Genomic DNA, 25,765 nt, shown 5'->3' on the forward strand with positions numbered 1-25,765 from the left:
ATTCATAGAAATTTTTAATATAAATAACAAAAGCTTCGTGGTGTTATCGTAATGAAAGTGACTTCATTTCCAATTTTTTCCTCTTTTTGTTTTCTTCTTTCCATGTTTTTAAGTTTAATAAATGGTAGTAATGGATACCGGATAAGTTTGTAATGTTCATTTGACTTCATCATGGCTTACACATTTTGGATTTTCAATAAAATTGGGTTCAATAGATTGAGTTTTCTTTCTTACTTTTTATCAACGGTTTAATTTTGGTTATCCAAAATAAAATTCTTAAAATTTCATCATTTAATTTTTAAAATATTTTTATTATAGTAAGACGCTTAGCTTTACACAGGATCATGTTTATTCATTCATTTTAGTTACCTAACTTTTAAGTCGCTTTCATCTTGATCAGTAAAAATAATCATTTTTTAAGTATTGAATACGAAAGGTTATCGTGAAAAAGTGGTAGAAACTAAAATAATGCATTAATAAATAGTTAAACTCAAATAACTCACGTTAACAATTGCTTATGCAACCCATTTTTTTTATAATATGATCTTGAATTTTTTATGTTAAGCTAAAATCAAAGCAAAATCTTTACAATTAGTTAAACTAATTAATTTTATCTTCCATCCCAAACAAAACTTAGAATTCTTTTCATTATTTCTTTACCCAAATGAAGAGCAAGCAATTAATTAAATTAATTCCAATGATTTTTTTCTTTGTTTTTAACTTATCATGGAAGATTCAATATCATATAATCAAAAGAAATTTAAGTTTCATAACAAATTATTAAATATGGGTTAATTGAGTTGATTCTATTAAGATCTTAAAACATAAAATAAAATTTAAAAATGACATAATGATTTATTTAGTCCTCTAACTTTATAAAAAAGTCATTTTAGCTCTCATTTATTTGTCTCGTCCTTTAGCCATTGAACTTGTATTTTTTTTATCAAATCACCCTAAAATGAATGGAAAAATAAATATTTTTTAACTTTGTTGATGTGCCATACACATGGATTGCCATGTGGATGACACATTAGCATTTAATTAATTTTTTAAAATTTTAAAAATAAAAAACCATTAAAAATATAAAATATATTTTTAAATATGTTTTAAATTTTGACATGTCATTCACGCGGCAATTCACCTGTATGCCACGTCAGCAAAGTTAAACAAATGTTAGCTTTTTCATTTATTTTGGGGTGATTTGACAAAAAAATACAAGTTCAAGAGCTAAAAGAGGCAGAAAAATAAATTGAGGGCTAAAATAATTTTTTTGTAAAGTTTGAGGGCCAAAAAAATCATTATGCCTTTTAAAATTTAGAAAGAGATTAATTTAATTATTTTCAATATTATAGTAACAAATAAGTTGATATTATCATTGTATAATTTTTTTAACAACTTATTTAATTGGTTTAGATGTTTTGAAATTTAAATTTTCAATATTGAAAAAAATAGAATTTTCTTCAATGAGATAAACAAGTACAATTTAACCATTTCTAATGCGTTAATTTAATGGGTAAATTACACCAACAGTCACTCTGATTTCTATTCAGTCACTTAACTTTCGAAAAATAAAAAAAAATTACTAACATTATTAAAAAGTGACAAATCAGTCACCTATTAACATTTTCCATTATAGACCTAATGGGCTAGGTGACGTGGCCAGTTAACTTGTCACGTTGGATGAGGCAAAGTTTCAATTCAGTTCACTCAACTTTCAAAAAATAATAAATTAGCCACTAACGTTATCGAAAAGTGACAAATCAATCGCTCATTAACATTTCCCGTTACAGGCCTAACGAGACAGGTGACGTGGTCAGTAAATTAGCTTACATGGTTAGTTTAATCCTTAATGTCTTTTTAGCTGGACTAATACTTAAACATAAAATATCCTTTTCGGTGACCAAAATAAAAGTACAAACATGATTTGGCGTATACAGTTATCCGCCATTAAAAATTTAACGCTTCGTTGACTAAAATAAAAGCAACCTAAAAATTGGTGAGGAAATTGCAATACTATTATTTTAGTGACCAAAATGAAAGAATACTAAAAGTCTGGTGACCCAATTGGGTAGTTTACCGTTTAAATTAGTCCTATCCAAAATTTACCACACATGTTCTTAGAATCTGGTACAAATATAGAGCCGTGGTAGAGTTTAGCAGTTAACCGTCCTTATATCCTAGAGAAAGAAAAACAAGATACTGAGTGCTGTCTATTGAAATCGGTAGTCGCTGCAGATATGGTACAATCTTCTCTAATTATCTTTGTTACATTGGTATGATAGTAATGATTTAACAGTAAAATTGGTACATACACAGGCAGAGGGGGAGAACAAACTCAAGCTCTATTCTTACTGGAAGAGCTCCTGCTCCTTCCGTATCAGAATTGCCCTTAACCTCAAAGGTAGGTTTCCTTTTCTTTCTTAGGGCTTTTTTTCTCCATTTTAGTCTATTACTAACAACTTTTAGTTACTGGGTTCTTTTCGTTTTGCAGGTCTGGAATACCAGTACATACCCGTGAACTTGCTTAAGGGGGAGCAATTCAGTCCTGGTCAGAATTTTTATTTTCTTCTCTTTGCTCGATTCACTAAATTGTTTCTAATCCATTAATTATTGTAATTAAAACATTGTGGAAACTTGGAAAATGGGTAGAATTCCAAAAGCTGAACCCTATTGGGTATGTACCGGTGCTGGTGGACGGTGACATGATCATTTCAGACTCTTTTGCGATTTTCATGGTCGTTTTTCTGTTTCCACCCTTTTCTTTTCATTTATTCTATTCATTATTTAGCTTGAATTGTTTGTTTTTAATAAATCAGAATTTTGATCTAACAGTATCTGGAGGAGAAATACCCTCAACACCCTTTATTACCATCTGATCTTGCAAAGAAGGCACTCAATTTCCAGGTCTCTGCTTTCCTTCTTTGAATCACTCCTTTACCCTTTTTTTCCTTGTCCAACTTAACTTTGTATGATTAATTAATCATGTTTTACTAAGTTTTGCTACACTAATGAGTACTCACATCATTCTATAGGCTGCAAATATTGTTTCCTCTAGCATTCAGCCTCTTCAGAATCTAGCTGTACTGGTTTGTCTCGGACTGAATTTCCCTCTTTTAAGCATTCATTTCGTTTCTGAAAGCCGCAGATATTCTTTTTTGGTATTATTGATATCTGTATAGGAATTGCGTTTGATTTGCTGCTTTTCCCTTTTCAGAAGTACATTGAGGAAAAAGTAAGTCCAGATGAGAAAATTCCTTGGACAAAATTTCATATTGAGAAAGGCTTTGAAGGTAAGTGATGAGTAAGGCATCATCCAAATAACCATCCTCCTAAGATTAAATGCCATCAGGATTATTGTTTCCTCTAATAGATCTAGCATATCGATTTGATTAATGCTTCTCTGTTTCAGCGCTTGGGAAGCTGTTAAAAGATCATGCTGGAAAATATGCGACTGGAGATGAAGTTTCCATGGTTAGTTTCATTCTCTCCTGCTTATACATGCCTTTGAATTAATGTGGTTTCATTTTTTTTATTTATTTATTTTTTTTTGTTTGGGGGGGGGGGGTTGGTGGGGGATGCTTCCTGCAGCAATATGTGATTAAGAAAATGCAAATCAGGCATCATCTAGATGCCATTTTGCCCCTGAACTATATATGCCTTTGGATTTCAGATGGAATGAGTTAGCCATAGATCTAAGTTATGTTTGACATTAGCTAATATCATCTTCTGTTGCTTGTTATGAAACCCTTTCAGAAGTTCACTCCTAATGTACTGTAGAATAAGAAATATCTGAAACTATTTATTTTGAAATGTTCTGAATACATACATAAATATGCCTGTTGACTTTGTTTGCAGGCAGATCTGTTTCTAGCACCACAGATTCTGGCTGGGATTGAACGATTCAATGTTGACATGGTAATCTGCTTATTCCATTAACTACTAGTTTCTGCATCTAATTGTTATTTGTTCACTTTTAACTCATTTGAAGTTGCCATTCCTCTACGCACACTCAAACGCAGGCATGCATTCTTGGCTTTTCTATTTGCTCTTATGCTTCTGAAATTTTTGAGTTAGAGGGAGAAATATTGCTTCATATATCACCATTAGAAATCTTAGGCATTTTATGCTAGGATTCAATTTTTGATAAAGTTTTCCATGGTTTGAACGTTTGAAGTCCTCAAGAAGGGGATATCTCTTTTATGCTTGACCTCCAACAGGTTTTCTCACTAACATGGCTTCTTTTTTTTCTATTATTTTGTAGGCTAAATTCCCACTGTTATCTAGGTTAAATGAGGCATACAGTGAGCTACCAGAATTCCAAAATGCTAAGCCAGAGAATCAGCCGGATGCTCCTTCAGCATAGGGCACTCATGAAGATGGTGGATGGATGAGGTACATATCTACTGCTGAACTGTCCATCTGTTTGGTGGCTGGTAATCTTCAACAGGGGCTTTTGGTTCCTCCCGCGTCTGATCAATGATAATAAGGATTATGTAGTTCAGAAACAGAAGTTAATGGAAGACATATGATATATATATATAGATATATATGCCATGTTTATCCGACTTTGGTGGTTTTCTCGATCTCCATATTCTTATCCCTGTTTGCAGAAATGTCATTTAACTGTAGTGCATTTCATTTAGAATCTCCGCTCTTCCTTCGAACCATGAAAAGCAGCTACAACAAGAACAACACATATATATCATCTGCAGTATCGAGTAAAATGCTCGCTCATGATAGCCTTGTTTATATATATATATATTCGAGATTAGCGTTATTCTTAAATACACAGGACAGAAGCCTAACTTATTTGTTGATATACAATGTATTTTTTCATTAAGTTTATGAGTGGATGTCCGCAGTGCTACCAGACCAAACTATCAGCCCAAATTGACAAATGTTGTAGGTTCTACTCGTAAATTGGCCTTGCCCTTTAATTTTTTATTTTTGGTCCAAAGTGGTACTTTAATTATTAATTTTGTTTCATTTTATTGAAAACGTGAATAGTGTTTAATAAGAATGTGAGATGTACTTTTTTTTTTAGGTAAACAAGGACAAAAATGATAGTTTAGGTATCTTTTTGAAGAAAATCAATAAATTTGGGTATAGTTATGGCTGAATTTATTAATAAAACCAAATTCATAAAAATTGAGTGTTAAATTTATGATTATGTTAATAGAAAAAGTTAACGAAATGACTGAAAATTAATGATTCAAAAAGTAGAAACTGAAAATGAGGAATTTGAAAACAAATTTTAGCAAATAAATCAGAAAAAGGATTATCTTTAGATTTAACTACCAAAACTTATATAGAGGATTAAAATCCATATGCACTACTAGTAGTGGTAAAGTTAAAATACTTATAGATATGGGGACACTTGGGTTGTAATCAAGGTAGTTGGAGTAAAAGAAGTGATACATTCTCTGTTCAATAATGGCATATTCATTACGGCATGTCCGGATAATAGCATATCTATGTCTCAAATTATGGATTTCCGAAACAAAATTTTGTTAAACTAACCAATAATCTTCACTTATATATAGTATTAAAATTCTTATCAAATGACTTGTAATTCCATCTTCTACAAACAACTACACGGTGTCCACTCACCTATTCCTTAAATCATTTTCTAAATCTTATTGCACAAAACTTTCTCCAACTCTGTGTTGTTTTGGGTAAGGTGGCGATTATGTTTTTGTTTGCAAAATGTTTGCATTGTGTGTAGATAGTAACCTATATAGACTTTTTTTACTAAAATATTGACGAGTCAGTTGAATTGTTAGTTTGTTACTGTCGTAGTCTACCAACGATTGACCTCATGCCGCATTTCTACATCAGTTTGTTATTACAATATATATTAATTTCTAATATTACATGCGTTGCATTTAATTTTTAATTATTTTTTAAATAACATTTTTAATTCTTGTTAATTTTTAAATAATATAAATTTGAAACTATTTTAAGAAATTAAATTATAATGTTAACTTGAAAAAAACATATAAGCAAAACAACAGCAATTATAATAATAGTTCAAGATAGGAAAAATATTTATATTGAATTAATAAACACATTTAATAATAATGATAGAAAAAATGGTTTTAAGTGTATCATAATATTATATTATTTCATAATCAATTAAAATAATCTTCGATCACTCTCTAGCACCATTGTTATTCAAATTTGATTCGATATTGCCTCTTCGAAGAATCATTACTTTAATTTTTCATTCTTTTTATTATTATATAATTTTAACTTATTAATGCTAAAAATCTTTATTTTTTCCGGTAATTTTTATTAGATGCTACTTGATTGAATATGCTTAACTACTAAATGCTATTTATAAAACTAACTTAAAATTTAATTGGTATATAATACTAATATTAATTAAATAATAATTAAAATACTTAGAATTCTTTTCAAGTAATTATTCTATTTTACATCAATAAAATTAACACAAATTTTATATGTAAAATATGTTTAGCTAATAACTGTAAGTTAAATTATAATTATTACAATTATTATTCTATATTTTATGCTCAGATATAAGAACTCTATTTTAAAATTAGTACAATTAAAATTAATTTAGTAATATGATGAAAAATAAGGGATATACTCATTAGTTCAAAAGTTTTTTTTCAAATTCGTACTTTTATTTATTATATATGTGTATAATTGTTAACTTTGATTTTATTAATTTTACATATTCATTTTAAGTATGAAATATTATCAAAAATACCATAAAATATTCTTAGTCCAAAATAAACTAAAAAACATTTGTTTAAAATGTTTTGATTTATATCTAATATTTTGTTTAGTTTAGTTAAAATAATTTGAAAAATATTATAAACTCATTTTAAACATTTTTGTACAAGAGGTAACCGATCCCTCAAACATAGGCTATGGAAGTCTGTAAGTAAATGAGGTTTTGACAAAAGTTAGAATGATTCTATCTTATTCGATATCGGCATAAAAAATTCTTAAATTATCCTTAAAAACTAATAAATCAAAACTTCTTAGATGAAGTATGCAAGTGATACCCAACCTCTATAAATCAAGTGTGCCAATAATTTCCTTGTAGAAATGAATTTTTAAGTATCAATTCACTCTCTTTTGATAAGTTTGATCTACCGAGCACAATAATCCCTAAACTTCAAACACTTTAATTGAAACCTTAAAGTTTCATTATTGTAAATCCTAATGTAAGCTTGAATATTAAATGTTAGTTAATGCACAGACTTGGTTGATATATTAATGGCTCAATTAGAACGTTTAAATGTTTGGAGATTAATTTAGATTTGGCATAATGATAATTTTAACTTCTAACATTTACTCTTTTGGCTATTTTGACCTTAATTCAGTTTTTTTGGATTATTTTAGCTCTCAACTTTTAAAATTTAATCAAAAATATTTTTCTTAAATGAAAAAGTTAACTAGATGATTAAAATTTTAACAATATTAACATGACAATTTGTATAGCAATTCACATATACTTGTTCAAAATAATAATAATTCAAAAAGTTCATAAATGTTTTTAGAAAAACTATCCATGTCAGTAGTAAAGTACATGTATAGACTTTCACATGAGTTGTCACGCCAATGTTATTATACTTTTAACAATTCAATTAACTTTTTCATTCAAAAGAAAGTAATTTAATTAAATTTTGAATGTTGATAGCCAAAATGATGAAAAAAAAATAGAACCGAAGTGACAAAATAGGTAAAAGTAAGGTGCTAACTTTTAACTTTACGCTAATCTTTTAGAGAATATGCTTAATTATTAGTAAATCTTATATGTAAATTGGATTCTAATGGTGGCTAGTTTTGAATCCGAGGGCTACATTCTATACCATGTCATTGTGGATAAATGCAATGAAGTATATGTTTGCATCGTATTTAAATCTTTTCGTAGTTACTTTATGAATAAACCTTGTTACTATGGTAAAAATGGTCCTAGTCCAATGTTCCTTTAATCTACCTATTATTAGGGATGAAAATATAGGTTGAACATGCTGACATTTACTTAACCTCTATGAGGTTGCTTTATGAATATCAACTTTGTCATTAGGGTGAAACTAGGCATAACTCAAAAAAAAAACTCTAAAATTGAACTTGTTATAAATTTGTATTCATAAGTATGGATGTATAATAAATTTATATGTGATCACAAGCATGAATATGTGACGATAACCAATCACATTGTTCTCTTTCTTTCTTTTTTTTCTTGCTATTTTTATATTTTTTTTATTATTAGAGATTTCGTTAAGCATATTTGTTGAATGGTTAAGTTTGATTATGCAATAATTATAATGAAGAAATGATTTAGAATATTTACAAAGTTGAGAAAGTATTGTTTCTTATTGAGTAATTATAGTTGCTAACTACAAGAGTTGTTAGAATTGAGAGATTGTTGGCAATTAGATGTGCAACTTCATACTCCCCATTTTATTGAATAGCTTATGAGCTACTAGTTTGTAGCTAAATATTTCAATATATCCTATGAATTACTTCTAATTTTTTTTCTATATCAACGAAATTAAAATAATAAAAAATTTGGAATGTAACAATAATTAAAGTCGATTTTAGTTAGATTAAATAATTTTATAATTATCTTAAATGATTAAGTTTTTATCAGATACTTATTTAATACGAATTTGAACCATGTTACTTCATCTTTTACCTTTAATAGTATAAGAAAAACTTTATAACTAAACAATTAGAGATTAATTAATAATTGAAATTGAAATAAAGAAAAATCCAATCTAAATAGACCACTCTACTTGCAGTTGTAAAATAAGAGGCGGCAGCCACAAAGTTGCGAGCGCAATGAAGCATGCATTGCACGCCCACCTCAAAAATGTGTGAATATGCGGTTCTTCCTGCATTTAGCAATTATGTTTGCCGGCATTTCACTCTATAAAACACCTATGCCCTATACATCATCCCCTCTCTCTCTCTCTTTCTACCCCTATATATATATATATATTTTTTTTTTACTTATCATATAATAACTTTTTTTTAAAATTACCATATAATAACTATAATCTCATCTACTATCTAAATGCATTTATATTTTTAAGATAAAAAATTTCTTTATATTTATTTTAGTGTAAATAAAATTAATTTTTTCTAAACTCATAATAATTCCACCAATAATATTATTTTTAAGATTTGGATATAAGTTATTTTTTATCGTGGTTTGTTAGTAATGCACTCATATAATAAAAGACAGAACAACTGACCATTCACCAGCAACAGCATGGAAGTACGTACGACAATGTGTGGTCGATATCTTCATTGGGGAGGTTCGCATGTCAGCTTGTGGATGACGATGGGTCCAACCAACCCAAGCTTACCGTACTTCCGCAATACTCTCCTAACAATCTTTCTCGATATTCAATCATGCCATCATCATTCTCTTCTCTACAGTATTAACTCAGCGTCCACAAAACTCCATTTTAGCCCCCCAAACCCTACTGAATTGAAGATTAAAGAATTTTCCTTTTTTTTTGAAAAAACTATCAAGCTTCGGTTGCAATCTGGATTCTGGAAAACATAATTTTTTTTCCTTCAAAATCTAACAATATATGAGAGCTAAAGTGATAACAAAATCTATTCCTTATCCTTCCTTCAGTTAAATTCCAGCTGCATACCCCATCTATCTAGCTAGCTAAACGGCAGCAAGAATTAATCACTCAAGGAATCAAACAACCTCATAATTATTGCCCTAAATCCCAGTAGAGAAATAAATACAAATTAGTAGCAACATATAGTAGATATAATATAAGAAATACTGCGGCGCCTACTTGAAAGGATTGTTATACTCCCTATTTGGTTCAGGGATTGGGTTCCACTCCCACAGCCGGTCCGAGAAGGCCGTTGGACTTGGAAGTGCGCTGGGTAGCACGTTGAGGGAAAGTTGTTGCGGTTGTGCCTGTGATTGTGGGGGCAACGTAGAAAACTCCGATTGTGGTTGATGTTGTTGTTGATGGGGATGGGGATGATTCGTATTGTAGTATTGCTGCTGGTTCAATGCAACTTGTTGGTAGCTTACTAGTCTGTGGAGGTCGTCGACAACATTGGATGGAACAGAAGAAGAACCTACTGGAAAGAGAGTAGTCGAATTGGGGAGTAAAGAGCAGCAGCCTTGCTTTGACTGATTTAAGAACATTCCTTCCCCTTCCATTCCAGATGGCAACCCAGGTGTTGTGCTAATAGGAGGCATTGGACGGTACAGGTTCTGCTTGGAAAGTCCGAGAGCTGTTGTGACATCAGAAGTACTAGTACTGCTGCTTCCATCAGTTTCAGTTAACTTTTCAATCTCCATTTGTTGTGGTTGTCCTCCTCCAAAAGCTTGAAACCTTTCCATGGCTTGTTGAGCTGCCTCTTGGGGGTATTTCTTCTCTGACTGTTGTCCTCTCGATGACTCTGCTGACCGCCTAGTTGGTAGGCAACGGGGGAGTGATGGGTGATCTTCCACTCCAGGTCTCTTGTACACACGGCAAAGCGATATTTCGGCCTGAAAATCATATTATAGGGCGCTGGTAAAGAGAAGGACGAAGCCTTTTTCCATGGAAGATAAGGAGCCTCAACTAAATGTTTTTCGACATTGAGCATAGGTTAAAGTTGTGACTCGGAAGCAGTAATAGTAGTATTGAATACATGTAATTAAGGTCTTTTGGGAGTCATTCAATCTAAAGTTCATGCAGCTTCCTATCTGTCTTTTGATAGAAACAAATTTTTAATAAACAAATCAATTAATAAGAACAAAACTGGAAATCCATCTGTCAGTTATATTAGTACTATCTTATCTTTTTTGTCTTGCCCCAAAAGGAGCACAACTTTGCAATTATTCATTTCCTGACGGATCCAGCTGAGTACTAAAACTGAAACTTCTGGAACACTGAGAACCATTTTTAGACTTTGAATTTTCTAAAAGAGAAATTAGGGTTTAGGGAAAGGAGAACAAAGAAGTGGATTGTGTAAGGTTTTTCTGTAGTGCATCTGTATATATAGCAATATTGATGGTAAAGAGAGAGGCGTACGTGTACCTTTTGGTAGCGTTCAGTTTCGTGGTGAGGCAAGCGATACTCGTTCATAATCCAACTGGTTCGGATACCTTTGGGAGCTTTTCCGGAGTAGAAGACTAGGGTTTTCTTGAGACCAATTGATCGAGAGTTCTCACCTCGAATCATGCGGTCAGCTCCCGTTGCCTTCCAGTAGCCGGATGTCGTAACACGATTAGGGCGATCCCCGTTTCTGTACTTTCGGTCTCTAGGCACATAGAAGAACCATTCTTTCTCTCCTATTGCTGCCAAGGCTGAGATTGGCCGCCCGGAGAATTCACATATATGCACACACAACACCAAAGATGAATCACTGTGATTGTCCTATCTAGCCGAAACAGCTATTTATATTACAAATATGTATGTATGTATGTATGTATGTATGTATGTATGTATGTATGTATGTATGAGTGTGTGTGTGTGAGATTTAGGAAAATCGTTTTATACCATAAGATGGAAGCCCACACATTTGAAGATTGATGGAGAAAAAAAAAACACAAGGAAAGAAATCAAGACTCAAGAGGGAAACTAAGGATTTGTAGTTTTACCGGGAAGCTCCCAAGGGTCATAGCGATATAGATCAAGAAAAGTAATGAGCTCCACGTTGAAGCGCTTGCCCTCAACCTTACGGCGAAGGTAGAACTCTACAAGTTCTTCCTCCGTAGGATGGAATCGAAAACCAGGCATGACCATGTCGTGTTCGTGTTCATCTTTGCTGTTGCTGCTGCTGCTCATGTTGTTGTTGTTGCGGTCGTCGACGACGTTAATGTTGGTATTATCGTTGGGGTCGTTGCTCATGATGGCTGCCGGTGGTATTGCCATAAACTAATTAACCAGAAACTATGTCAGCTCCGAGCTCCTACCCTCTTAGTTTAGACACTGAGAGCTTTGTATTTGAACAAATCGAGTAATGTAAGGTAAGTGGTGGTAGGTTAAATTTCCTCACTCTTTTATATTGGTGAGGAGAAGACTGAGAAAATTAAAAAAGAACAGAAAAGAAAGAGAGAGAGAAAATATGGAGGGGCGTGTTAAAAAGATCTACATAGCTTTCAGGCCCTACACTACATGGGAAACGGTACGCCTAAAGGTGTTTAAGATGGGAAAGTGACATGTCAAATAGACGACAGGGTGGCCACACCAAGTAGCAGAGAGCGGTGCCCTTGGACCTTTCTTCCTTTCAAACCATAGAATTTCTATTTTGCCCTTTTTCTCGTTATAAAATTAAATAATTAGATTTAAGGTTCAACTCCATTCAGTAATTCATTGAGAATAATAATAATAATTAAATCTCGAATTTTCATTCTTTAAACATAATTCATGGATAGAATGTTAGAATAAATTGTAATTTTATAATTTTAAAAATATTAATTATTATAAAAATTATAAATTATACTTAACAAAAAAATTCTAATAAAACCTAATATCAAATCATCATATATAATACTTTAGCTTAAGAAAGTATTCGGTAATATGATTACTAATAAAATTACAGAGGAAAAGCAAAGCATTAAACATATACTCTTTGTTATTATCAATCGCTCCTTAACCAAGTATAATTAATAATAAATTTAGTATAAAAATTTAGAATAAATACTATATAATTTAGTTTATTTTTTTATAATCGGGGAGGAGAATGAAGTTATTTGGGATTGAACTATTGGGCCAAGAGTTCATTAGTAGGCCAAAATGTATAAGAAATTCTCTCCTGAATAAAAATTTTAGATTATTTAAACAAGATTAGTAAAATAATATATAATACCTAAAATTAAAATGTTATTATTATTGTATAAAAAAACTTTTTAAACTTACATAATGTACAAGCATGTTTGAAAAACCATAAGATCATTGAATTTGATTGTAATTGCTTCAAATTCTTACCCTCCCCAAAGAATTGTAGACTATAATTTAGTAGGATCCATTAATTAATTACAACGGTTACCCAAACAATGGACAATTTCAAACAATTACATCCAAATTTAATTAATAGTTGTATTTTCACCATGTGTACTTGTTGGAAATTTTAAACTTTGATTTAATTTATAATTTTTTAAATATGTTTCTTGAACCAGGTGAAATTTAAAAAATTTTATTAACAATGTACCAAACAACAAGCACTCAAGAAGAAATAAATTAAAAAAGAAAAAGAAAAAAGAGAAAACAATTAATACTGCAAAATTTAACATAGCTTTATTCCCTAACCTTCCAACTTTATCACACATCATCCAAAAAAGAAATCATGTGCAAATTGTGTAAGCATAGAGGTTTCCTTTCTCAAGTAATACAAATTCCAAATGTTAAGGTTTCTATTTATAGATCCATTTGGCTTAGCCTAGTTACCCAATGTAAGAGTTGAACTTATTAAACTCAACAGAATTTCCCTTTTGAGTCAAAGGTTCCAATTACCTTAGTCTTGTCCAACTCTCTTCCTTTTCTCTATTTTGTTACCTTCAAGTGTTTCCTAATTGAATGATTTTATTGTACACTTTGCATGTCTTCCTAACATCCACATACTATCACCATTCTCCTCAATGAATAATGTTTTTAGTAATTTACATTTCAGCAAACTAATAAAGTTGAATCAAAACATTCTCACATGCTTGATTCAGTTCATGCTGTGAAATGATAAATCATACTCCCACTTTCATCCTTAATACAATATTTAATATATCTTTGCATCTAGTTGGTAAGTGATAAGTATTGAGTTTACATTAATGAATTTATGTAATTATACAAAATATAATAATTTTTTTATACACGAAGACATTAAGGCTCCGTTTGTTTCACTGAAAATGATTTCTGGAAAATAATTTTTTTTCTAGAAAAGCTAATATTTTCTGGTGTTTGGATGAATCTATATAAAATATTTTCTGTTGTTTGTTAGATTTCTTAAAAATATTTCATAAAAGTTATTTTCAATTAAACAAACATACATTTGAGATTTTCTTATTTTTTCATTGTTTAATTGAATTTATTTTTATCTATAATTTTATATTTTACATTTTTTTTTGCATATATTAAAAATATTATGTTAAATTTAGATTTATTATAACGTTATTTTTTAATTATATGACTACTAAGTGAGTGTTTTTATTTAAAAATGTGACATCAAAAAAATTGACAAAAAAATTTAACGAGGTCAACAATTAGAATTGATTTTCAAATTTGAAAAGTAAAGGGACTAAATTCTTGAAAATAAAAGTACAAAGACTAAATTACAAATCTATGAAGTGTACATAGACTTATGACATATTTTAACCTTTATACTACAAAACATTTATTATTAAAATATTAATATTAAATATTTTCAATAATACGAGAATAATATTATTTAAAATTATTATTTTTAAAATTATTATATTAATAATTTATGAAATGACTAAATATAAATAATTAAATATGTATGTTTAATAATATTGAAAAATATAATATTTTAAAAATAAAAATAAAATTTATTATCAATATAATAATATTAAGCTTGACTTAAGTTTATTTTTATATAAAAATAAAATCATCTATAGATGAGCTCTTTTCTGAAAAATGACTTACGCTTTTCAAAATAGTAAGTCATTTTACTGGAAAAATGGCTTATTTTATCTTGACCTGTAAGTCATTTTCTGTTGACCAAACTATTTTCTATGAAACAAACACAGGAAAATGTGGAAAATATTTTCCGTAAAACCTTTTACATATAAACAAACGAACCTTAAGTTCAAAATGAGTTACTCAAATAAAAGTTTGTCATTTGCTTCTTGAAAGTTTGAATCCGAATGGATTTTATGGGTGAATGTCCTTTGATCATAGATACACCAAATCAATTATGAAAATTCAAAAATGATGATTTCAGTATTATTAAAATATAAATAATTTTAATATATTTTAATTTATCAATAATATGTTGTATATACAACTAAATTGTTAAACTAAGAACCAAATGTCTTTTGTACATATAGGATGTGTTTGAATGAAGAATTTAAAATTTTATTAGAGTGTTCTTGGATGAAAAATTTTAACATTTTGGAGATTTTTAAAATGCTAGTATTCCAGAATTCTTAAATTCAAAATACTAATTATTGTAATTGTTTAGTTTAGATAAATAATTGTTTTAAGAAAAGATGGGTTATTTGAATTTTATAAATTAAAAAAACAATCTTAAAAGAAAAAATAAGAATAATATAGAAAATATTCAATATGGATATTATTAGATTTATAGAAATTTATAAATATTTTTAATAAAATAAAATTTTAAAATATATATTAAAATTAAGTTGATTGAAGTTTTTTTTATAGTGAGAAAATGTGTATTAAAAATAAAACTACGATGAATTAAAAAAAACTAGTGCAATTTGAAAAAGGAAATTGAATCAATTAAATCTCCACTTAAAAGTTGTTCCTAAAATTTCAATTTCTTCATTATTTTTCCTCGGACAAAAAAATTAATTTTTAAAATTTTAATATAAATGAAATCCATCCTCTAAATCCTGTATTCAAAGTGTGTTTGGATGGGGGATTTGGAGTGCTTTCATTTGTATCAATATTTTTAAAATTCTAAAAGTAAATTTATTTGTTTGGATAAAAATTTAGTGAATTTCAAGAGTAGATTTCAGCAGCTCAATTTTTTTTTTCAAATTTCATTTAAATAGGTGTTTTTTCAAAATTTCTTATAATTTTATTTCATTTAACACATAGATAATTACTAAAACTTCAAAAAATCGTTTTTATTTAATTATAATATTTATATTTAAAAATTTTATTTTATTAAAAATATTTATAAAACTTTACCAATATAATGATATATAGATTATTATTATTATTATTATTATTCATATTTTTTAATTCTTAAAAATCCAACAGCCTAATTTTTATGAAAATAAATATTTATGCAAACAAACTATGATTAATGCTAGCAGTATAAAAATGTCTAAGTTTTCAAAAAAAATATCATCCAAGCATTCTCTTTGGGGTTTTTAAAATTCTAACCTTTTTCTAGTACTTATAAATACATTGTTTGCTTTAGAAGTATTTAGGTTGGAATGATGATTTTAAAAATAAATAAATGCAATATGATATCATTAGATTTGTAAAAGTTTATAAATATTTTCAATAAAAAAGGATATTTTGATATTTATGCTTTTTTCTATTTTATAATGTGGAATTTTGTAAAAGAAAAACAATATTTTTAAGTAGAATTTAAAAAAAGAAATTTGTCCTGAAATTCTTTATAAATTTTGAAATTTTCTATTATTTTTACTGAAAAAGTTTGAAAAAATGGATAAAAATGGAATTATTCTTCAAAAAGTCTCACATTTGTTTAAAAATTTGAACCACTATAACTTAAAAGGTCAACGCAAGTTGTGTTTGAAGTGAAAGTAAAAAAAAAAAAGATTATATGAACAAGTGGTTAAAAGTAGCAGCAGGATTTGAATTAAAATGATGATTGATGCGAGGGTTTTAACTATGATATCAACAACAGATTTTAAAAATGTAAAATTTAAATGGATTGAGGAATATTAAATACAGGAAGAGCAGGCAGTGAATGGAAAATAAGTGGTAGGGAGGTTGAAGAGATACATAAATAGAATGGTAATAATTGGCAGAGTATGGTTCGGTCAAGAGAAACCCGTGACCACTCCTCATCACTACCGCGTCTTTCTTTTGTTTTCTTTTGCTACTCACTTTCTCTTTCTTTAATTGTTTATTGTTCCTTCCGCGCACACATATATGATACGCCCTTTTTTTTAAAATGCGTATCCATCTTTTTGTTTCTCTATTCCACTTACATCCTATACTTCAACTTTTCTTCTCCCATTTTTTATCAATTTGAAAAACTTTTTAAAAATTCAAAATATATAAATAAATTCTTTTTTCAAAAAATTCAATATTTTTTTTGTATAATTATATGTATCCTCACTTTTAATTTGTTTTCCATTTTGAGTCTAATCATGTTCGGACTAAAAATAGTATTCAATTAAAACTTTCTCAACAATATCAGATTTATAGAGTTTTATTTGTGTTATGTGGGTGGGTTATCATCATTCATTTTCTTTGGTTTGTGAGTACAATGTTGGTTTTCAATTGTAAGGTTGAATGTGTTTATTTTGCGAGGCTCTTGTTTTATTTAAGGTGTGTATTAGTTGTCTTATTCCTTGTTACCTTACCTTTTTATTGAAAAAACTTTGAATCAAATGGAAATCTTTTGCATCAAAAAAGAGTCTAAATTCAATAAAATTCTATAGAGGTCTCTGTACTAGGAGTCATATTGCATTTTGTTTTCTCTACTAAAAAAATAGTAAATTAATCCCTATAAGTTCGATTAAAGAGCAAATTGATCCTTTTTATTAAAAAAATTATTCATTTGTTCTATTAAAAACTGGTGTAGTTGACGGAATAACTAGGCAGTAACATGTGGCGTGCCACGTTTATCTCATGATGATGTACAAGGGTCGATCTTTAACAATGGAAATGGATGAAATTTTTAATAAAAGAGCATGTTTGCTCTTTGATCTAACATACAGAAACTAATTTACTTATTTTTTGAGTAAAGGGAACAAAATACAATTCAACTAATATAAAGCCCTTTATAATAATTTTACCATCCAAATTCACATGTATTTTTTTTTTGTGATTCAATTATACTTCAAGGTATTGTTGACAAAATGTTTATAATTATAAAATAAATCCAACAAGTTGCTGCCAGATTGTTTAAAGTAGAGCTTTAGAATAGATTATAATACACAAGTTAATTGTATATATTAATTAAAATATAATTTATTTTTAATTTAATATTAAATAATTTAAAAGAATTGATGACACAAAGAAAAATATATGTTTAAAATGAAGAAATTAAAATGCTACACTAAAATATATAATGTTAGGAATAAAAATTAAACAAGAAATTGGCTTCAAGCTTAATGGTTAAGAGCTAAGCTTTCCCTTTGTGTTCTTAGGTTTAAGCCACTATTTTCCTAAAGCAATCATTTTATTTTCAATAGCAATAGGTAAATTGCCGTACCGCCCCTTAAGGTTTTCAAACCTTAAGTATTTAGTTCATTTTTTCATAATTAGACTTGTCATCTTGTTTTGTTCTCAATTCTTATTAGAATTTTCCCTTCTTCTCTCTATTTCTTCACTTTTTTTCTTTTATTTCCTCTTCTTTGCATCATATTTTTCATCTTTTTGCTGTGTATTATTTTTCTTTCCTAGATTCAAGCATCTTCCATTCAATCGTTTTTTTACTGATTTCGTAATTGTCATCAATAACATCCCGATCTTTTCCAAGAAATGGTAAGTACACCTTGTTACGAAGTTTAGATCTCGAATTTTGTAGTTTTTCTATCTGATACTAATCTTATGTCCGATTAAATAATCTTTTATGGTTCTTTCCAATTCTTTTATTAATCTTTTCAAATCTTGAAATGAACTATTAATTATCGTGTAAATGTCATTTCAAGAATCGTATTTAGGTGAAACAAATCAAAATCGAGTGTGAGGAATGTCGATTGGACTCTCAATGAAAGGTGTGTGTTCTTCCCAAGTGAATTGTCAGTGATTGTGCATAGGTTTAGGGCCATACGACCACCACACAACCATGAACCTCTATAAACCCTAGGCTAGTTTGTGAATCATGGCCACAGCTCTTTCACACGGTCGTGTCTCTTGTAGGGTAATTTTAATGTTTACCTCACGGCCACAGTCTGTTACATGGTCTGGCCACACGACTGTGTAACCTCTCCATACAGCCTATAGCATCTCATATGGCTTGGCCACATGGTTGTTTGACTCCTACTTTATAGTTTTATCCAAAATTTTATGAATTGTTCTGTTTAGTCCCTACACAATCCCCAAACTATTTTTAGAGTTTTATTTATCTCAATTGAATCCCTAATAATATGTATATTAGAATCCATGATCTGAGTGATTGAATAATTATTGTTATATACATAATATGGGAACAATACATGCCTACTGCTACCGCTAAACCAAATACATGTTAAGCAAGTTTAGCTATTATAATTATCTATTATAATGCATGTTAATTGCTACTGTATCGACTTGTTATAAGCATGTTTATTGCTCCGTATTGATCTATTATAGGCATGATAATTGCTACTATATCGACTTATTATAAGCATATTATTGCTACCGTATTGATTTGTTATAAGCATGTCATATTGCATTGCATAATGTGGGACACTATAAAAGGAGGAAGAGTCAGCAGTTTATCTGCAACTACTAGTGGTTCATCAAAACTTACCAACAACTTTTATCTACACCGATGAGTGGTCATTAACCCTTTCTTGATCAGTTTGTTGTTGTGTTCATCGACAACATCTTAGTTTATTGAAAAACCAAAACTGAACATGATGAATACCTTAGGAAAGTTTGACAAATCCTTCGTAAAAAGAAACCCTATGTGAATTAAGTAAGTGTCAATTCTGGCTTAAGGAAGTTATGTTTCTTTGTTATGTGGTATCTGCAGAGGGTATCTATGTAGATTTGAAAAAGACAAATGTTATTCTGGAATGGAAAAAACCCAAAAACATTTCTAAAATATAAAGTTTCCTTGGTTTAGTCGAATATTATAGGAGATTTGTTGAAGGGTTTTCTCTAATTGCTGCTCTTCTAACGAAGTTGTCGAGGAAGAATGTTTCGTGTAAAAGAACGGACGATCAGCAAGCTAGCTTTGAAAAGCTAAAAGTTGTGTTAACTCAAGCTCTCGTGTTAATTCAACCTGAGTTGGGAAAACAGTATGAGGTGTATAATGACGCATCCTACACTGGTTTTGGTTGTATGTTGATGCAATGAGGAAAACTAGTTGCCTTTGCGTCGAGGCAATTGAAACAACATGAGTACAACTATTTGACTCATGATTTGGAGTTGGCAGCAATGATATTCACACTAAAAATTTGGAGGCATTACTTATTTAGTGAGAAGTGCTATATTTATACGGATCATAAGAGTCTTAAGTATCTTCTCACCTAAAAAGTGTTAAACTTAAGGTAACGGAGGTGAATACAATTATTAAAAGACTATGACTGTGTGATTGAGTACCACCTTGAAAAAGCTAATGTAATGACGTATGCTCTAAGTAGAAAATAGATGATCGTTATAAGAGCAATGTTTGTTAAGTTAAGTCTAATAGATGATGGAAGCTTACTAGTTGAACTACAAGTGAAACCCATCTTGGCTAATAAGATTAAGGTTAAACAAAAATTAGATGTGTCCTTATTGCCATGAATTAAGTAGGTGAAAGATGACAAACTAAAGATTATAGGTTTAATGGTGATGGTATTTTGTGCTTTCAAGGGAGGTATTATGTGCCAAACGATAATGACCTAAAATAGAACATACTTCGGAAAGTCATATTAGCTCTTATGCCATGCATCCTAGAGAAAATAAGATATATCAATATTTAAGGGAATTGTACTAGTCGCCTAAACTAAAACGAGACGTGACAGATTTCGTAGCTAAGTGCCTAATGTGTCAATAAGTGAAAGCTAAACACCAGTTGCCTTTTGGATTGTTACAACTTATTAAAATACCTCAATGGAAGTAAAAGCTTATAACAATGTACTTTCCTTTAACATCTATTAAGAAAGATTCAATTTGGGTGATAGTAGATTGATTAACTAAGTTAGCTCATTTATTACCTATCCACACAGATTATTCTTTACAAAAACTGGCTAAGTTATATACTTCAGAGATTGTAAGGTTGCACATGTCAATTATTTCAGATCGAGATCTTTTTTTTGCATCTCATTTTGTAAAAAGCTACACGAGGCACTAGGTACTCGTTTGGATTTTAGTACCGCCTTTCATCCACAAAATAATGGACAATCTGAGCGGGTTAGTCAAATCTTAAAAGATATGCTAAGGGGTTGTATTATCGAATTCCAAAGTACTTGAAAAAAATATTTGCCTCTAGCTAAATTTGCCTATAACAATAGCTTTCAATCAAGCATACAAATAACACCTTATGAAGCCTTGTTGAACACCATGATGTTTGATGGAACTGGGAGAAAGAAAAATTTTTGTCCCAGAGTGGTACAGGAGTTTGAGAGGAAAATTAGATTGATCTAGGAAAGACTTATAGCAACTTTGGATAGAAAGAACTTGTATGTGGACTTAAAAAGGAAAGAAATTAAATACAATGTTGGAGATTAAGTCTTTCTGAAAGTGTACCCATGGCGAAAAATGTTGAGGTTCGGATGAAATGGTAAGTTACGTCCTAGGTTCATTAGGCCTTACAAAATTCTTAAGAGAAGTCGATTCAGTGACATACCAATTAGAATTTCCTCTAGAACTAGATCGTATTCATGATGTATTCCACATCTCCATGTTGAGACGATACTACTTCGACTTTTCCCTTATTATTCCAATCGAAGAGATTGAGGTGAGATCAGATTTTTCCTTTGAGGAGGAAACCGTACAATTTCTAGATCGTGAAGTAAAAGTTCTAATAAGGAAACATATCCTATTTTTTAAGATTTTATGGTGGAACCATAGCACCGAGGAGGCCACATGAGAACTAGAGGACTCAATCTGTCAATAGTATCATTATTTATTTGAACCAAGTAAATTTCGAGGGAGAAATTTCTTGAAGGAGGGAAGAATTGTCATGCCCCAAAATATGGGAGCTTAATTGTAATAAATAGATAAGAAATGAGCCTTAGGCTTGATGGTTAAGTGTTACTCCTCTATCCTAGAAGTCCTACGTTCGAGTTTCATTCCTCCCATTTCTTTTCTTTTAATTTTCAGCAACCTAGGATAAAAGCTACACTAAAATATATATCGTTAAGAATAAAAACTAAAAAGAAATAGGCTTCAGGCATAATGGTTAACAGCTAAGCTTCCCCCTTGTGTTCCTAGGTTTGAGCCACTCCTTCCCCAAAGCAATCATTTTATTTTCGGTAGTAATGGGTAAATTACCGTGTCACCCCTTAGGGTTTTCAAACCCTAGTATTTAGTTTAATTTTTCGCAATTAGACTTGGTATATTGTTTTGTTTTCAATTCTTATTAGAATTTTACCTTTTTCTCTCTATTTTTTCTCTTTTTTATTTTCTTTTTTCTTCTTTGCATCATATTTTTCATCTTTTTGCTATCGATTATTTTACTTTCTTAGATTAAAACATCCTCCATTCAATTATTTTTCTACCATTTTCATAATTGCAATCAATAGCATCCCAATATTTTGCCAAGAAACAGTAAGTACACATTGTTTCAAAGTTTAGATCCTAAATTTTCGTAGTATTTCTATCTGACGCTAATCTTACGTCCGATTAAACAAATTTTTTTATGGTTTTTTTCCAAATCTTTTGTTAATATTATCGACTCTTGAAATCAACTATTAATTAGCGTGTAAATTTCATTTGAAGGACTAGATTTAGGTGAAATGGATCAAAATCAGGCATGAGGAACATCGATCGAACTTCTAATAAAAGATATGTGTTCTTTTCTAAGTGAATCAACGATGATTATTTGTAGGGTTAGGGCCACACAGTCTCCCACACGGGCGTGTGGACCACACGACCATTATACAACCATGTGCTTCTGTAAACCCTAGGCTAGCTCGTGAATTACACGTTCACAACTCTTCCACATGACCTGCCACATGACCGCGTCTCTCTTGTAGAGTAATTTTAACGTTTACCACATGACCCCAGTCTATTACACGACCATGTGATCTTTGTTTTACAGTTTTGCCCAAAAATTTACGAATTGTTCTGTTTAGTCCTTGCACAGTCGCAAACTATTTTTAGAGTTTTATTTCTTTCAATTGAATCCTTAATAATATGTATATTGGATATTATGACTTAAGTGACTGAATTATTACTGTTATATGCATGACATGAGAACAATACATGCCTACTGCTACCGTTAAACCAAATACGTGTTAAGCAAGTTTATTGCTACTGTAATGATCTGTTATAAAACATGTTAATTGCTACTATATCAACCCTGTTATAAGCATGTTTATTGCTACCATATTGATCTATTATAAGCATGATAATTACTATTGCATCGACTTATTATAAGGATGTTATTGCTTCTGTATTGATCTATTATAAGCATGTCATGTTGCATTGCATGGGGTGGGATGTTATGAATAGAGGAAGAGTTAGCAACTTATTTGCAATAACCAGTGGTTCATCCACAACATATTTCAGTCGATAGTTTATCTATAATGACTAGTGGTTTAACCACAATGTATTTCAGTTGGCAATTTATTTGCAACTTCCAGTGGCTCATCCACAACGTACTAGTAGCTTTTATTTGCACCGATAGGTGGTTATCACCTATATTTTTATTACTAGCAGTTCCTTTGCAACGATTAGTGGTTCATCCACAACTTGATGTAAAGGTGGATGAGTTTTGGGGAACTCCTATTGTGGTGTGTAGCAGACTTGGGTAGGATCTATTCTGATAAATTGAAACTGCATCATCATTTATGAGCATGTGCACGCATAAACTGAGAATTCTGAAATATTATGATATTGATATGTTAATATAAAAATTTGATACTCCGAATGGCAATATAAGCATGATTTTTATGACAATTGCAATTTTGTATGAGTCATCTAATGTTTGCACTGATTTACTTGTGATAGGACTCACACTAAGTTTTTAAGTTCACCCCATTTATTTCCATCTTTACAAATACACCATTAGGTTAGGGTGTGAACACGACATCTGAAGGGTCTCAGCTTGAAATCATTTTTTTAAAAGTATTTTAGATTTATTATATGAAATTTCTATTATTCGAAGATTGTATTGTTTTATTTTTGAACTATGGCATGAGACTTAAGTTTTGGGTTATATAAAAGGCATGCCATTTAATTTGACTTTAGGATGTTGAAATACGAATTTTAATTATTTATGCATGATATTTGGTTGTCATTAAAACTATGTTAGATATCACTTTTTCGTTGCACCGTCATGTAAATAAGGTTTGAAAAATACATACATATATATATATAAATCTAGAATCCAACCTTTACAAAATAATCATTAAAGATCAATCCTCTTCCAAAATTAAAGCAAATGTTTTAAATTGTTTCCTCTAGGTCATTTTGATGGTCAATGTAATATTCTGAATTCGAGCTTAACGTCTAGGCTGAGTTGGGAAGGTTATAGAGAGAACTATTTCCTGAAATACTATGATGTAGTTTTATTTTGTTTCTTTCATTGACAAAAAAAAACCAGATCATTGTGTTTGTGCTCATGTAGTTGCAATATTTTTAGGGTGAAAATGTGAATTATGGGAAATTTTTTAATCTAAAATTAAGAGAAATTTTTAATTTTTGAAAATCTAAAATTATGGGGGAAGTTTTTATTTTTTATGTATAAACTTCAACATTATACATGAACTTTGATGCAATTTGCAATGTTATATATCAACTTTAGTTTGGTGTATTTGTATACAACAAACTTTAATTTTGGTTCAATTTTCGCATTTCACTAACCCTATTGTTTATGTGACATAATTTTCCGTTAAGTCATGTGTAAAGTGTTGACATGACATTTTATTAGGTTAAATATAAATAAAATTAAATTACTTCCACCTAGATTAAAAAAGATGAACACACTTGGGAAAATGATTTCTTTTTTCCTCCAAAAAATTTGTTTTTTTTCTTAATCTAGCTGAAATAATTTCAATTTATTTGTTTGTTTTTAAGTTAATAAAATGACATGTCAGCAATTAACACACAACTTAACGAAAAATTGTGCCACAAAAGTAACGGGGTTGGTGAAATGTGAAAATTGAACCACAATTAAAGTTTTATGTATACAAATGTACCAAATTAAAGTTGATATATAACATTGCAAATTGTATCAAAGTTCATGTATAATTATGATATTTATCTTATTTTTTTATAAATTTAAAAATGCTCATATAAAATTACATCAAATTTATTTCAAAATAAATTATTCAAAATATGGAAAAGTTAAGAAAATGCTCATGTAAAATTAAGTCAAGTTTTAATGTTTAAATAGATTATTATTAAATATTTGATTATTCAAATTTATTTTTTCTTAATTTTATTTAAGTTAATATAAATATATAAAAATATTTTTAAATTTATTTAAAATTAATGATAAAGTCTAATAAATAGATAAATGACCTAATTAAAAAAAACTTTTTTTGAAAAATTTGAAAAAATCCAATGTATTTACATTGAGGACCTAGAAATGCAAACACAGATATTTGAGATAGAAACAATGGACGGACTTACAAGAACCCATAAAGTTTCTTTAAATAATCCAAATCAAGTTTTGATATTTTAATAAACACTCAACAATCTAAACGACCCCCATTTTAACCTCCACTAAAGACAAAATTAAGCCCATTAAAGAACAAAAAGAGAAGTGAAGACATGGAAGGTTTTTTTTCTTTTTGATGATTCGTAGGATGAGGTGAAAGAGATTAGCGAGTAGTCGCTGTCTGAGTTAGATGGTCGGTTTGAAACGCTTTAGAATCAAATTTTGGGGTTTAAATAGGATTAGGGGTTATTTCAAGATTCACTCCGAATGAGGAAATAACACCACTTCACCAATCCCGAAACAATGGTGGCTGGGGCGACTAGAGTTGTTTAGAGAGTTTGGATATTTTTCATTGATAAATAAGTGAAAAAATGTTTTTTTTTGTCTTAGAAACTTCTTGGTAAAATTTTATTAATTTTAGAAATAAAAAAATGAAAAAAAT

At 29.7% G+C, this 25,765-nt stretch overlaps 2 protein-coding genes across 2 annotated transcripts; one reads left to right on the forward strand and one right to left on the reverse strand.

Annotated features, from left to right (window-relative positions):
- The first annotated feature begins 2,114 nt into the window (after positions 1-2,114).
- LOC107897329 (glutathione S-transferase zeta class) lies at positions 2,115-4,565 on the forward strand. Its single transcript, XM_016822762.2, has 10 exons — positions 2,115-2,240; positions 2,317-2,401; positions 2,492-2,548; positions 2,650-2,735; positions 2,833-2,904; positions 3,033-3,086; positions 3,215-3,290; positions 3,410-3,471; positions 3,856-3,915; positions 4,262-4,565. Exons 1-10 carry the CDS (start codon positions 2,238-2,240, stop codon positions 4,361-4,363), a joined length of 657 nt encoding a protein of 218 aa, XP_016678251.2. The 5' UTR covers positions 2,115-2,237; the 3' UTR covers positions 4,364-4,565.
- A 4,976-nt stretch (positions 4,566-9,541) lies between these two features.
- LOC107897333 (NAC domain-containing protein 35) lies at positions 9,542-12,141 on the reverse strand. The gene is made up of 3 exons (XM_016822766.2): positions 11,612-12,141; positions 11,049-11,317; positions 9,542-10,516 (listed from the first exon to the last, which is right to left on the reverse strand). The coding sequence occupies exons 1-3, from the start codon at positions 11,883-11,885 to the stop codon at positions 9,800-9,802; spliced, it is 1,260 nt and encodes a 419-aa protein (XP_016678255.1). The 5' UTR covers positions 11,886-12,141; the 3' UTR covers positions 9,542-9,799.
- Positions 12,142-25,765: the final 13,624 nt, after the last annotated feature.

This window comes from Gossypium hirsutum, chromosome A10 (assembly GCF_007990345.1).
Source record: "Gossypium hirsutum isolate 1008001.06 chromosome A10, Gossypium_hirsutum_v2.1, whole genome shotgun sequence".
Lineage (NCBI taxonomy): Eukaryota > Viridiplantae > Streptophyta > Magnoliopsida > Malvales > Malvaceae > Gossypium > Gossypium hirsutum.

Bases quoted from the DNA above. Each gene is read 5' to 3' on its own strand.
- LOC107897329 (XM_016822762.2), top strand. The intron at 2,402-2,491 runs GTAGGTTTCCTT...TTCGTTTTGCAG, and splicing joins AATTGCCCTTAACCTCAAAG to GTCTGGAATACCAGTACATA. The intron at 3,472-3,855 runs GTTAGTTTCATT...CTTTGTTTGCAG, and splicing joins CTGGAGATGAAGTTTCCATG to GCAGATCTGTTTCTAGCACC.
- LOC107897333 (XM_016822766.2), bottom strand. From the start codon at position 11,885: ATGGCAATACCACCGGCAGCCATCATGAGCAACGACCCCAACGATAAT. The intron at 11,318-11,611 runs GTAAAACTACAA...GGCCAATCTCAG, and splicing joins TGACCCTTGGGAGCTTCCCG to CCTTGGCAGCAATAGGAGAG. The intron at 10,517-11,048 runs GTACACGTACGC...TATGATTTTCAG, and splicing joins AAACTGAACGCTACCAAAAG to GCCGAAATATCGCTTTGCCG.